This window comes from Ictidomys tridecemlineatus, chromosome 12 (genome assembly GCF_052094955.1).
Source record: "Ictidomys tridecemlineatus isolate mIctTri1 chromosome 12, mIctTri1.hap1, whole genome shotgun sequence".
Classification (NCBI taxonomy): domain Eukaryota; kingdom Metazoa; phylum Chordata; class Mammalia; order Rodentia; family Sciuridae; genus Ictidomys; species Ictidomys tridecemlineatus.
In genome coordinates this window covers 83,645,055-83,659,742 of record NC_135488.1, presented here as the reverse complement: position 1 = coordinate 83,659,742, position 14,688 = coordinate 83,645,055, and the positions used below count along the sequence as shown (strand labels likewise).

The 14,688-nt window shown below is 35.9% G+C and overlaps 1 protein-coding gene and 1 pseudogene across 4 annotated transcripts in view; both read left to right on the top strand.

The window, feature by feature from the left end:
- The window catches only part of Msh2 (mutS homolog 2), a 69,574-nt gene that overhangs the window by 9,693 nt on the left and 45,193 nt on the right, over nucleotides 1–14,688 (top strand). For 3 of the 4 annotated variants that reach the window (XM_021725830.3, XM_005324487.3, XM_078029245.1), the window contains exons 3-6: nucleotides 1,253–1,531; nucleotides 3,557–3,703; nucleotides 6,241–6,390; nucleotides 6,869–7,002. In XM_021725830.3, coding sequence (XP_021581505.1) covers nucleotides 1,253–1,531; nucleotides 3,557–3,703; nucleotides 6,241–6,390; nucleotides 6,869–7,002 — 710 coding nt within the window. The remainder of the gene's footprint in view (nucleotides 1–1,252; nucleotides 1,532–3,556; nucleotides 3,704–6,240; nucleotides 6,391–6,868; nucleotides 7,003–14,688) is intronic. The other variant, XM_078029244.1, reaches the window with a different exon arrangement.
- LOC101971598 (peptidyl-prolyl cis-trans isomerase FKBP1A-like) lies at nucleotides 8,002–11,723 on the top strand (annotated as a pseudogene).

The window sequence follows — 14,688 nt, the reverse complement described above, 5'->3', positions numbered from 1 at the left end:
CTAGCCTCAAACTTATTGTCCTCTTGCTTTAATCTCTTGAGATTATAGTTATGTACTACCATGTCCAGCTTGGTCCAGATTTAATCAGCAATCCATAATTACAAAGAGTTAAGAAATATGAGAAGATAAATGAGCATCCTGTGCTTAAATTTGGCTGTTACTGTGCTTATTTGAAGAACTGTGATTATCGCATGTGTAATACATATTGAGTATCCCTTATCTGGATGTTTAAGACGTGAAATGTTTTAGATTTTGAAATATTTTCATATAATATATTTTTGGAATAAGACCTAACTCTAAACACAATTCGTTTGTCTTTCATATGTGTATACTTTTTACACAGAGTCTGAAGGTAATTTTATACAAAATTTTAAATAATTTTTTTAAAGTATTTTTTTTTAAAGAGAGAGAGAGAATTTTTTAATATTTATTGTTTAGTTTTCGGTGGACAAAACATCTTTATTTTATTTGTATGTGGTGCTGAGGATCGAACCCAGCGCCGCGTGCATGCCAGGCAAATGCTCTACCGCTTGAGCCACATCCCCAGCCCTTAAATAATTTTTTGTGTAAACAGTTTTATGGTATGGAATTTTCCATTTAAGGCACCATGACAGTGCTCAAAAAATTAACAGCAACCTAGGTTTAGATATGTAGAAGCTTCCACTGGCAATTAAATCAGACCATTAGTTAGCTAGTACAGTCTTAAGGAGATATTTTTAACCTTTTTGAAATATTGAAGATAAATCAAGAATCCTTTATTTGGAAATCATTGATGTAGGAAAATCTCTGCCTTTTACAGATAGATAAACTGATCTAGTGAGGTGACTTTCCAAGGTCAATACTTAAGCTGGTTATACTGCTCTTATATATTATATAACTATTGTGTGAAAATATGAGTATATGTATATGAGTATATATATGGGTAGTTTGGCAAAATGTAGAAATTTAAGCAGAATTAAAAGGTTACTGGTTTGAGTACCTTTACAACTGTGTGTATATAAATCCAGTGGCCACACTTAAAATTGAAAATCACTTTTGAAAGAATTATTTTTAAATGTGCCCAGGTGTTGTGAAAACAGCTGAAAAGGGGGGGATGTTACTTTATAAAAAGTGTAACAATAATTTGAATATGTGGTGTTGAGCAATTTTAAAAAAATTAATAAAATTAATTAAGGTTGGACAATTCTTGTTTGCAAGTAAGATTTTAAAAGTATTGAACAGCTTCTTAAAATTTTTCTTTATTTTTGCATAGGCTTCTCCTGGCAATCTTTCTCAGTTTGAAGATATTCTGTTTGGTAACAATGATATGTCAGCTTCCATTGGTGTTGTGGGTGTTAAAATGTCCACAGTTGATGGTCAAAGACAGGTTGGAGTTGGGTATGTTGATACCATACAGAAGAAGCTAGGACTGTGTGAATTCCCTGATAATGATCAATTTTCCAATCTGGAGGCTCTCCTGATTCAGATTGGACCAAAGGAATGTATTTTACCAGGAGGAGAGACTGCTGGAGATATGGGGAAACTGAGGCAGGTAAGGAATTGGGTCTTAGTGACAGAGAATCTAAGTCTAGGAAATGTTCTTTAGTTCGCAATTTGCTGTTTTATTTTTCAAAAAACATAATTTAAAAGTCTCTCTTTTTTTTTTAGGGACCTCATTATTTGTTGAGGTTGGTGTGGAACCTATAATCCTAGCCTCCTGAGTTGCTGGGATTATGGGCATGTGCCACCCTGTTTGGCCTTGATGTTTATCTTTGAAAGAAATTTAGTTACCTTTAAGAAGATATCAGGCCAATATGGAAATTTTTAGAAAAGAAAAAAATGACAAAGTTTAAGAAAAGGATATCAAGCTAGGTACCATGGAGTATGCCTGTTATCCCAGTGATTTGGAAGCTGAGACAGATGGATCACAATCTCAAGGCACAGTTAAAAAAAAAAAAAAAAAAAAAGGCTGGGGGGCGATGGGGATGTAGCTCCGTGGTTAGTGCTTGTCTAGCATGAGGCTCTGGGTTCTATTTCCAGCACCCAGAATAAGCTCTTGTAAGACTTTTCTACCTAACATCTTTTCTCAGATCTCCCTTTTTCATGTCCTTTCTGCCTTCCTTCATTCCGAAAAAGTAACCATTACAGTGACTATTATTGCATGATATATTAAATAAATAGCATGTAGTTCTTTAGGATTTTTTGCTTTTAGTAGAGCTAGGATTCTAATCCATTCCCTGGAACTTGTTAAACAAGAGCTAAACATGAGTTACACCCTCAGACCTAGTATTACATTTTGATATTCCATGTAGGACTTTTAGTCTCTTATTTTACTGATTCTTTTTATTTTAACCAAATTTTGATTGTTCCATTTACATAGACATAATTGTTTAGGTTTTTTTCAGTACTGGGAATTGAACCCAGTGGCTTTTTTCACTAAGCTACATCCTAAGCTCTTTATTTATGTACACATATATGTGCACATACATGCATACTGTGTTTTGAGACAGGTTCTCCTTAAGTTGTTGATTCACTGATGCTTACCTTGAACTTGTGATCCTCCTGCCCCAGCCTCCCCAGTAGCTGAGATTGTAGGTGTGTGCCACTGTGCCTAGCCATTTAGATATTTTTATTTTATCTTAATTAATTAATTTTATTTAATTTTTGTGATACTGGAGATTGAAACTAGGGGTGCTCTACCACTTAGCTATACCCCCAACTCTTTTTTTTTTTTTTTTTTAATATACCTGGGATTGAACCCAGGGGCACTTAACCACTGAGCCACATCTCTGGCCCTTTTTATTCATTTTTCTGTTTATTGGTTGGTTGGTTTTTTAAGATCTATTCTTAAGTTTTAGGTGGACACAATATCTTTATTTTACATTTACGTGGTGCTGAGGATCGGACCCAGTGCCTCGTGCATGCTAGGCGAGCACTCTACCACTGAGCTGCAACCCCAGCCCCCCTCCAGCCCTTTTTAATATTTTATTTTAAGACAGGGTCTTGCTAAGTTGCTTAAGCTGGGTTTGAATTCGTGATCCTCCTTCCTCAGCTCCAAAACCACTGGTATTACAGACTTGAGCCACATTGCCTGGCCGGTTTAGATATTTTTAAAAGGCTGTTTCCCTTAAGGAATTTTTTTTAGTTTGTAGGCCTCAAATACCATAAGAACTTCTACAGTATAGCAAATCTATGTTAAACATTTTTAGCACAGATAATATCTAATGCAGTTTTCCATGAGTAATTATATCTGTTAAGTTTGTACTTTGGGTCTGTAATTTTGAAAGTGTTATAGCCACATTTCTTCAAATTTCCATTAAACTTTATATATTTAAAAAATGTATTATTAAGTAATAATGCCAATGGCTATCACGTGTGTAAAAGTTAATATGGGGCTGGAAATCTAGCTCAGCTGTATTGTGCTTGCCTAGCATGAGCAAGGTGCCAGGTTTGCCCCAGTACTCTACCCCCCAAATTAATATGGATTAATATCTATTAAACGGTTGTCACTTTATATTTGTTAGTGTTAACAGCTTTTCTTTTATCATAGTATTTTATAGTATTTCTTATAAAATAGGTTATTCAGAGAGGAGGAATTCTGATCACAGAAAGAAAAAGAGCTGACTTTTCCACAAAAGATATTTATCAGGATCTAAATCGGTTGTTGAAAGGCAAAAAGGGAGAACAGATGAACAGTGCTGTCTTGCCAGAAATGGAGAATCAGGTATGTTGATTATAAATGTGAATTTATTCTTAAATTATAATAGTCACTTTTTAGAAGGTTAACTCTGTGCACTTATATCAAAACCGAAACTCTATATCATTGATATTTAAGCTAATTTCCAAGGAAATGACTGGAAAATTTTAAACATAACCCTAAATATAAGTTAATTATATTTAAATGACGCATATCCCTGGGGTATGGAGGGATTTTAGTAGTTTCACATGAGAGAGCTTGATCACTCTGACTTGAGGGCAAAAGGGGTAATATTTCCCATCTCAGCTTTATTATTTACCAGCTCTTGGTGTCTTCAGTAAATTACTTCACCTTTCTGAGAGAGCAGTTTCATTATCTGTTAAATTAGTTTATGGAGATTAGTAGGTAATAAAACTGGAAGTTTGTGCAGTACATAATAATTGGATAATAAATGCTGCATTTAAGCAATTGAACTAAAAAATTGGCTTGAATTGTATATGTTCATTGGTGAAATTGAAGATGCTACAGTGTAACTTTCAGTTGGAGTTTCTGTTGCTGGTCAAATCTTAGAGGTGTGCATGGCTTTAGAGATGTATTTTTAAGGTAAAATATTGGAAAGTCTTGACTGGACATTTGTGGATTCCTTGTAACAGCCCATGCGTTAGTTATAGACTTTAGCAAATAGAGATAGATAAATGTTATTAAGTAGGAAAAATGGGTACATTAACAATAAAGCTGTTAAGTATAAGTAACTGTTAAGTATAAGTTAAGTGTTAAGTATATTTTACTTTTTTTTTTTTTTTTAATGGTGCTAAGGGAGGATTTAACCCATGCTATCACACATGCTAAATACACATTCTACTACTGAGCCACATCCCTAACCCCTCAAATATATTTTAATAAGTTTAAGTTGTCACTTGATATCAGTTTGATGTATTCAACTTTTTGTTTTCTGTTATAGTGATAACTTAGGCAAAAGGATATATATATAAATAATTTAAACTTACTTTGTTTAAATATACATATGGGGGGGTTGGGGTTGTGGCTCAGTGGCAGAGCACTTGCCTAGCATGTGTGAGGCACTGGGTTCTATTCTCAGCACTGCGTATAAGTAAATAAAGGTCCATTGATAACTATAAAATATTTTTAAAATAAATGAATATCCATATAAGAAAGTACTTATACCAAAATATATAACTGAATTTTCTTAAAACTGAGCATACCTATACATGAAACATAATAATAGTGGAACCCTAGAAGCTCTTCTTATGCTTCCTTTCCCTAACAGGGATAACTCTGGTTCTGATCCTTAATGGAATAGATTAGTTTTGCTTTTTTTTTTTTTGAACCTAGGAGTGCTTAACTGCTGAGCCATAACCACATACCTTTTTTATTTTTATTGAGAACAGGATCTCACTAAGTTGCTGAGGCTGGCTGTGAACTTTTGATCATCCTGCCTCACAGTCTCCCAAGTCACTGGGATTATAGGCATGTGACACCACACCTGACAGTTTCTCCTTACCCTCCAAAGGCATAGAGAAGTTTATTTAGGAAAGTAGATACATATTCAAGAAGAATGGGGCAATCTCAAGAGAGACGCCTTTGGGGCAAAACAAGGAATACACCTTCTTGAGTGCTGGCTATCTCCAGAGGGAGAGAGCCCACGCTGGCAGTTTTGCCTATTTTTGTAGTCTATATAAAGGGAATCATGACTTTCTTTCAAGTCTATTTTTTTTCCAGTCAGTATTAAGTTTGTAAGATTTATTCATACTGTTGAGTGCAATGGATTGTGTTCAGCAATTTTTGGGGGATGGGGGTGGTGGTTACTGGGGAATGAACTCAAGGGTACTTGACAACTGAGCCACATCCCCAGCCCTATTTTGTATTAAAAAAAAAAAATTTTTTTTTTTTAGAGACAGGGTCTCACTGAGTTGCTTAGTGCCTTGCTTTTTGCTGAGAATCAGAGGGTATGCCACTGTGCCTAGCTTATGTTCAGTTTTATTGTTTTGTACTTCATACTGGAAACTTGCCAGTGTTTATCCATTTTAGTGTTGATGGGCATTTGAGTGATTTCCATTTTTTACTGTTTTATTATTTATGGTACTCTGGCTCATGCATTTTAGGCAAGTGCTCTACCACTGAGCTACATCCCCAGCCCTTAGCTATTTTAAATAATGCTGGTATTTCAAGTAATTTTCACTTTCTAAAAATTGCTTTCTAATCTTCAGAGATGTATTTAAACTTTTTAAAATATTTATGTTTTAGTTGTAGTTAGATACAACACCCTTATTTTATTTATTTATTCATTTATTTATTTATTTATTTGGTGCTGAGATTGGAACCCAGGGCCTTGAATGTGCTAGGTGAGTGCTCTACTGCTGAGCCACAACCCCAGCCCCATAATTTAAACTTTGATTTTCTTGGTTCATATGGGGGAGGAACACCAAGGAAAATAATAATATTCAGAGTTTATTTTCATTCTTCATTTGTTTTTTTCTTTTTTTTTTTACTCTCTAGAATTAGTCCTACTTGTAAAGGAATCTTTCATTTTTAATTAATTTTAGGTTGCAGTTTCATCATTGTCTGCAATAATTAAGTTTTTAGAACTCTTATCAGATGATTCAAATTTTGGACAGTTTGAACTGACTACTTTTGACTTCAGCCAGTACATGAAACTGGATATTGCAGCAGTGAGAGCTCTTAACCTTTTCCAGGTAAAACGTGTGTGTTAAAATTATTGAATAGCTATAAAATGTTTTCCTTTTGTAAATACTGAAAAATCTTATTAAGGAATGTGAATGTTTTGAAATATTATTATACTTAGAATATATAAGTAATTTTAAATTGCTCTAATTTATTTTTCTACTTCCTAGCTATATGTAGATATTTGTCCTAGCATTATGAGTCATTTTGTATATTAACGGAAGTTCTTTAACATTACATTTTGAGATGTTTTTATGTCTAAAATTGCAGTAATTATAAGTGATTTTAGTTTGAGGGGGAATGTATAGCTGAAAATACACAAAAACAGGTTGAAAGTTGATCTCAGTAGAAGGAATTTTTGTTGAAATTTCTCATTTTATATTTGAAGAGTATTATATGTTCTTTCTCCAAAATTTTTGAATTATTTTTCATGGCATAGTTTATTTTTCATTAATGGAGTGTGGCATTATTTTATTTTTTGTTCATAAGGGTTCTGTTGAAGATACTACTGGCTCTCAGTCTCTGGCTGCATTGCTGAATAAATGCAAAACTCCTCAAGGACAAAGACTGGTTAACCAGTGGATTAAGCAGCCTCTCATGGATAAGAAGAGAATAGAAGAAAGGTATAACTGGTGTGCACTTGTGTCACCTTCAAGTAATTGCAGTTATTTCATATGAAGCCACTTCTTATGTGTAATTTTACACCTGTATTTTATCATTTAACTGCACAGAAAGCTATTTATCAATAGAATATTAATCATTTAGATTAATTAAAGAACTTACTTCCTTAAATAAGGTTTTTTAAACTCTAAAAACATAAAAATTTATTAAGGTTTTTTTTTTTTTTTTTTTTTTTTTTTTTTTTTTTTTTTTAAGCATAAGAGCCAGTTTGGTTCAAACTGAATTTTAGGCAGGTTACTCAATGTGTACTTCATAGGGTCGTTAGGATGTGTATAGAAGACTTTCTTTTAAAAAAATTTTTTTTAAATTTTTATTATGGGGGGTGGAGTACCAGAGAGTGAACTCACATCCCAGCCCTATTTCGTATTTTAGAGACAGGGTCTCACTGAGTTGCTTTGCGCCTTGCTGTTACTGAGGCTGGCTTTGAATTCACAATCCTCTTGCCTCAGCCTCCAGAGCCAGTGGGATTACAGGCATGAGCCACCATGCTGGGCTTATTCTTTTTAGTTAGAGCTTATTCTTTTTAGTTATACACCATAGTAGAATGTATTTGACCTATGAATTTTCAATAGGGTCTGACACATGGGAAGCATTTACTCTTTATTCTAGAAAGGATTGAAGGTGACCTAAACATATATTTGAAGAAATCTTTGAGGCTAGGGATATAAGTTCAGTGGTATAGTACCTAGCATTTGGCCTAGAGTTTGATCCCTAGCACTGGGGTTGAGGGTGGGAAGAAGTCTTTGAAAATGAAGAAATAAAAAGATGATTCCATGGGGCTGGAGTTGTAGCTCAGTGGTAGAGCGCTTGCCTAGCATGTGTGAGGTACTGGGTTCGAATCTCAACACCAACATTTAAAAAAATAATAATAAATAAAAGATTAAAAGAAAGAGACGAGGGGCGTCTGCAGAGCCATGGAACAGTCTTCAGTCACTGCTGCCATGGGAATGCAGGTGGAGACCACCTCCCCTGAGTCTGGTGCACCTTCCCGAAGCGTGGCCAGACCTGCGTGGTACTTGAAGATGGAAAGAAATTTGATTCTTCCCAGGACTGAAATAAGCCCTTTAAGTTTATGCTAAGCAAGCAGGAGGTGACCCGAGGCTGGGAAGAAGGGGTGGCCCAGATGAGTGTGGGTCAGAGAGCCAAACTAACCATCTCCCCAGACTATGCCTATGGGGCCACTGGGCACCCGGGGCATCATCCCACCACATTCCACTCTGGTCTTCCAAGTTAAGCTTCTAAAACTAGAGTGACAGAGTGGCTCTTCTCTCAGCTCCTTGTTCTTGGATCTGCCTTGGAGGCATCCGGTCGTGCAGGTGAATCCTTGCGGAACTTTCTTTGGCATCCTACTACACTTTGTATAAACATCTACCCTGACTAAATATGTTCTGTCACTCAGCTTTGCTTCTGACACCTTAGTCGTTTTGTTTTTATTTTGGGGTGAAATTCAGTCTTTTGGATCTAGGTTTCCATTTAAGTACCTTGACAGGTATTAACAGCACAAGTGATGGGTTAACTTTAGAATAGGAATTGGTGTTAGGGGGGATGAGGTTTGCAAGAATATTTTATTTTGGGGCATGACATTTTTATCTATTATATACAAAATATTCTTGCTGCTGCGCTGCAAAGCCATAGTAGATTTGAGACGCTGTGGAGGGCTGAGCCACTTTCCTATGCGAGAAGTGTCCCTGGGTAAAATTAAAAGCCCTACCCAAAACTGCAGTGGGGAGGGGAGAGCCTTTACTTCGACAGCCCTGCCCGCCCTGCCACCCTCCTCTGAACCCATCTTCCTTTTGAAAGCAGATCACTTTCACTGTGATTTTGGACACTATAGGTATCTGTCCCTGGGGCCAGGGACCTCTGAAGGCACCTTTGTGACCTGGCTGGTTTTGGTTTTGGATTTTTTTTTTTTAAATATTTATTTTTTAGTTGAAGTTGGACACAGTATCTTTGTTTTATTTATATATTTTTATACAGTGCTGAGGGTTGAACCCAGGGCCTGGCATGCACTAGGCAAGCACTCTACCGTTGAGCCACAACCCCAGCCCCTGGTTTTGGGTTTTTTAGGTCCCCCCGCTTCTTTCTTTCCTCCATCTTGTGGTTTTTCTAATGGATTTTAGAACTTTTGTAATATCGAAGTTATTCAAGTTCCACTTTGTAAATTTTAAGAACTTTAATTGAAAGTTTAAATTGAAGGTATTATTTATAGGCTTCAACACCCAGTGGAAGCCCAGTCTTTGTGACACATCCTCGAGTGTTCTCAGAAAACGCTGCTGGCCACTGCAGCTTCGGCATCCCCTCTCTTTTGATAGTTGGCTCTCTGCCAGTCTCCAGGTTTCCTGTCTTTTTGTCCCTCAGCCTCTTACCCTTCGCTGTCCATTGTAATGATTTGGTGAGAGAAATTGTTGCTTTGTCCTGGCTTCCCCCACATCATGTATGAGTTTCAAATTTTGCTATTGCAATAAAAGTACTTTATGCTGGCTTTTCTGAAGGAAAAAAAAAGATGAATATGCTACTCTAATATGACTAGTGCTTAGATACAGTTTAGTACAGTTTAGTCTTTGTTTAGATAGATATTTTAAAACTTTTAAATGAAGTATAATACACATAAGAGCACAAATCCTAAGTGTATATATTGAATTTTCACAAAGTGAACATATCTGTGTAACAAGCCAGGTCAAGAAAAAACATAACTAGCACCCCCAATCTGCCCATTTTTCATGTTAATTACCATCCCTCCTTATTCTAAGAGTAATCACAGTCCTGACTTCTGGTATCACAGATTGATTATTTTTGTCTGTTTTCTTTAAATAATGTAGTTTCTGTTCTCTCTTTTTAAAATTATTTTTAAAGGAGATGAACGGTAATTAATTTCCAAGGTAATGGTCGTTGGTTTTATAGGGTATTTAAAAAGTGGTTTTCTTCTGGCTTAAACTATAGACATGGCTAGTAAACCTGAGATGTCACTCACATTACTACTATAGTAACATTATTTAGAAGGCAAGCTATGAAAATCTGATCCCTCCCCCCCCATAAGTAAAGTTACTTTTGTAGAACAAAGTAATAATTTCCAAAATCTGATTGTCTTGTTTTGCAATGCTGAGGATTAAACCCAGGGCCTCATGCATGGTGGCAAACATTCTATCTTTGAGCTATACCCTCTGGTACACATACCAAATCTGGTAGTCTTGACAAGTGGAGGAGACTTATTTATTAGAAATAACATCTAGGAGGGTAGCTTTATAAGTTAGAATTTTATCTACTGACTAACTCAAGTGTATGGTAAAAGAAATACTTTTTTTTCCTTCTTGGTGAGAATTTATTTTTTTTTAACCAGCAAATAGGAAAGTCTGTGATTTTTCAAGGCCAAGTATGGAAATTCCACAGAGTAGGAAGATCAAGTTACATTCTTGTTGTTTGGACAATCTCCTTATTTTTATCACCCTTTCATAACTCTACTTGATGTGGTAACCCCATATTTCTTAGTTTAAGCCATTCCGGTAATCCTCAAATCTGTTTTGTCTCTAAATCTCTTGATCTTTCTTCAGGAATACAGGGGGAAAAAATCAGATTTCTCTTTTCTTTCCTCGCTCTCTCACAATCCCTCCCTCCCTCCTTTCCTTTCTCATCTGACCCAAAGCCTTGCACAAGTTTTTGTTTCTTACTGTCATTGTTTTGGGGTGATTTTTCAGGAGGGAAGGTACTGGGGATTGAACCCAAGGGAACTTTACCCACTGAGCCACATCCCTAGCCCTTCTTTTTTGGGGGTGGGGGTATTGGGGATTGAACTCAGGGGCACTCGACTACTAAGCCACACCCCCAGCCCTATTTTCTATTTTATTTAGAGAGAGGGTCTTACTGAATTGCTTATCTTCTTGCTTTTTGCTGAGGCTTATTTTGGACTCAAGATTCTCCTGTCTCAGCCCCCTGAGCCACTAGGATTACAGGTGTGCGCCACCGTGCCTGGCCCTTTTATTTTTTATTTTGAGACAGGGTCTTGCTAAGTTGCCAAGGGCCTTGCCACGTTGCTGAGACTGGTTTAAACTTGGGAACCTCCTATCTTAGCCTCCTGAGTGACTGGGATTACAGGTGTGCGCCACTTTATATGACTTTTTAATTACTGTAAAGAGGTTAGGATTTAGCAAGGCCCTGTCTTAAAGTAAAAATTTAAATGGGCTGGGGATGTAGCTCAGTGATTAATCACCCCTGGGTTCAATCCCTGGTACCAAAAAAGAAAAAAAAAAAAAAAAAGACTAAGAGAAGGTGGAGAGTGATTGATACTGGTGTTTACTATGTCCCTGATACTTTGTAAGCAACCTACATTTGGTTTTAATATGGTGGAGAGTAGGTTTAAATTTCCTGGCTGATTCTAGAGCCAGCCTATTCCTTTTTTTTTTCAGTTGTTGATAGACATTTATTTTATTTATTCTTATGTGGTGCTGAGGATTGAGCCCAGTGCCTCACACGTGCTAGGCAAGTACTCTACCACTGAGCTACAACCCTGGCCTTCATCCCATTATCTTTGTACTATATTACTCCTATCAGTTCTATTTAATTTGATTCCAATTGTATTTTTTTCCTTGCAGCCTTATAAATATGTTGTCCTACATTTTCAGTAAACTCTTCTAAAGATAAACCAGGTATACTGGTTTTAAAGAAATGACAGAACATTGACTTTAAAAATATCTAAAGTTTCATGGTTAATTTCATAATTAGTTGGAATTTCAGGGATTAACTGATCTTAAAATCTTACCTTGTATACCAGTCAATTTGTAGGTGAGTATTGTTTCAGTTTGTATACAGCTGAGATATTTCATTCAAATTGATAGGTATAGGATGTTATGTCAATAGTAACTTTGACACTTCTGAAATTGTGATTTGTAAGTGGCATTGTCATGGAAACAGCTGAGCAGTCTTCTTTTTTCTTTTAGCTAGAAACATAAACTGACACTGTAATTATTTCTGAAATGGTATACTGAATAGACTTGTGAAACTAGCAATTTATTAAACTTTACATGATATCTGAACCAAAGACTGAAGGGGAGTGTATATTGCTTTGTGGGTTTTTTTTTTTTTTTTTTTTTTTTTTTTTTTTTTTTTTTTTTAAGAAGCTTCCACAGTTTCTTTGCTTAAGGGCTAGAGATATAGCTTACTCGCAGAGTGTATGTGTGGCCCTGGGTTCAATCCCCAGCATTGCAAATAAACAAATAAAAAAAAAAATTTCTTTGTTCATTTTACTTTTTTCTTAGTGCTCTTATTGGAACTTTATAAATGAAAATTGGGAAATAACTTGAAGTTCATTTTTTAAGTTAGAAATTACCCAATGTAAGGCTGACATATTCCTTTGGATATTATAATTACTATATGGCTTTTTAATTTGGTGACTTAGGAAGAAAAGGAGGATGATTGTGAAATTTTGAAAATTGTTAGAAAATGAGTGTGTAAAGTCAATTTTAGAGAATTTGTCCATGGCAAAGGAAGACTTAATTCATGATAAAGATTTGTTCAAGATAAAACATTTTGAATCATTTAGAAGTGGTTTGAATGTCTTTAAGATCAGTTAGCATAAATATCCCCTTTATTCATGGGCTTTGGGGAAATAACACAGAGGAAAAAGATTATGTATCTTCAATGTAGGAAGTTTTTGTTCTCAGAAGTACTTGTCAATGGTGCATCTATTTGTTGGTTTTTTAATTTGTTTAATCTTTATATTCCCTGTCTCCCGGTTCACAATACCATCATCCTGGGGTTTTTTAGAACCCCTCTCCCACTGATTTTCTGTTATTCAAGTTTGCTTATAGTTTTTGGCTATTTTTAAGATTCAAATGAGAAGTTATACTGTTGCTGTTTGAGAGAAAGAAGTTTATAATATTGTTGGCAAACAGATTTGTAAAAGTATAAAAGTGCATTTGTGGTTCTTTGTTAATGGCTCCTTATCATTGCTGTCTCAGAATTTAATTATGATTTTTTGGAGCAGGGATGGAACCCAGTGGTGCTTAGTCACTGAGCTATATACCCAGCCCTTTTACAGAATATTTTATTTTGAGATGGGGTCTTCTTGAATTGCCTGGGCTGTCCTTGGGATCCTCTTGCAGTCTCAAATTGGGATTACAGTTATGTGCCACCACACCCAGCATTTAACTTTTTATACTTAAAAATGTCTGTATGGTCATTGTTTTTTTTTTTAAAGAAAAAGACAAATAAGAAAAGCATTCACTCTACTTGCTCCATGGTGGTAGTCACTTTTAACAGTTTAGTATATCTCCTTATCATCTAGGTCATGCACATGTGCGTACACAGAAAAAATAGATACCTTAAATAATATCGGGTCATGTAAATACAACTGCTTTTCTTTCTTATCTTTTTTTGTCATCCTGGACATTGAACCCAGAGAATAACCCTGAGAATGTCCAAGGGTTATAGGAGTTTAGAGAAGGAAGAGAGAAAACAGATGAGAGTGTAGGTCAGCCAGCAACGGGTTTCTTTCATTCCTTTTTTTTTTTAAACCTCCACTTGCTTTATTTAATATTTATTTTTTAGTTGTAGTTGGACACATTAATTAATTAATTAATCATGTGGTGCTGAGGCTTGAATCCAGGGCTTTGCGTGTGCTAGGTGAGTGCTATACTGCTGAACCACAACCCCAGCCCCTCGAAATAATTTTGATGTTGGTGATCCTTGAATCAAACTTGGAGAAACCCAGTTAAAGGCCGTGACTTAGCTAGGAATTGTATTGTGTGACTTAATTACATCCATTATTTGCTTTTTTTGTTTTTTAAAAATATCTAGATGCCATTGAAATCTTTTGGAGAACTGGATGTGGTGGTACATATCTCTGATCCCAGATACTAGAGAATCTAAGACACGAAAATCTAAGTTCAAGGCCAGGCTTGCAGCTTAGCAAGACCTGTGTCAAAATAAAAAGACGAAAGTTGTCACTCAGTGGCATAGTGCTTGACTAGCATGTACAAGGCCCTGGGTTTGATCCTCAGTGTTATAAAAACAGAAAAGAAAAAGAAAAGCTTTTTGGTTTTTGGTTTTGGTACCAGGGATTGAACCTAGGGGTTTAACCACTGAGTCACATCTCCAGCCCTCTGTTATATTTTATTTAAAGAAAGGGTCTTGTTGAGTTGCTTTAGCATCTGACTAAGTTGCTGAGGGCTGGCTTTGAACTGATGATCCTCCTACCTTAGCCTTCCAAGTCACTGGGATTACAGGCATGTGGCATCACTCCTGGCTCAAGTTCCTTAAACCAGTGGTTCTCAAAGTGGAACAGTTTTCTCCCCATACTCCAGGAGATGTTCATAAATGTCTAAGATAGAAGCCAAGGATACTGTTAAATAAGCACAGAATAGGCTGTTACAACAAAGAACTAACTAGTCTGAATTGTCAGTATTACTGAGAGTCAGAAACCATGCTTTCAGATATATGGTCATTATATGATTACTCTGAGGGTAGAATATTTGTTCCCTCAAATAACAAGCTGGCGTGAACATTTTGATGCATGAATTATAAACTCTGTTGGAGAGATCAATAAATAGTTTAGAGGTTAGAAAGCTGATTTGTTTCCTTTTCCTGTAGTTGTTCATGAGACAGCATTCAGAATCAAATAATTCATTGTACCCATG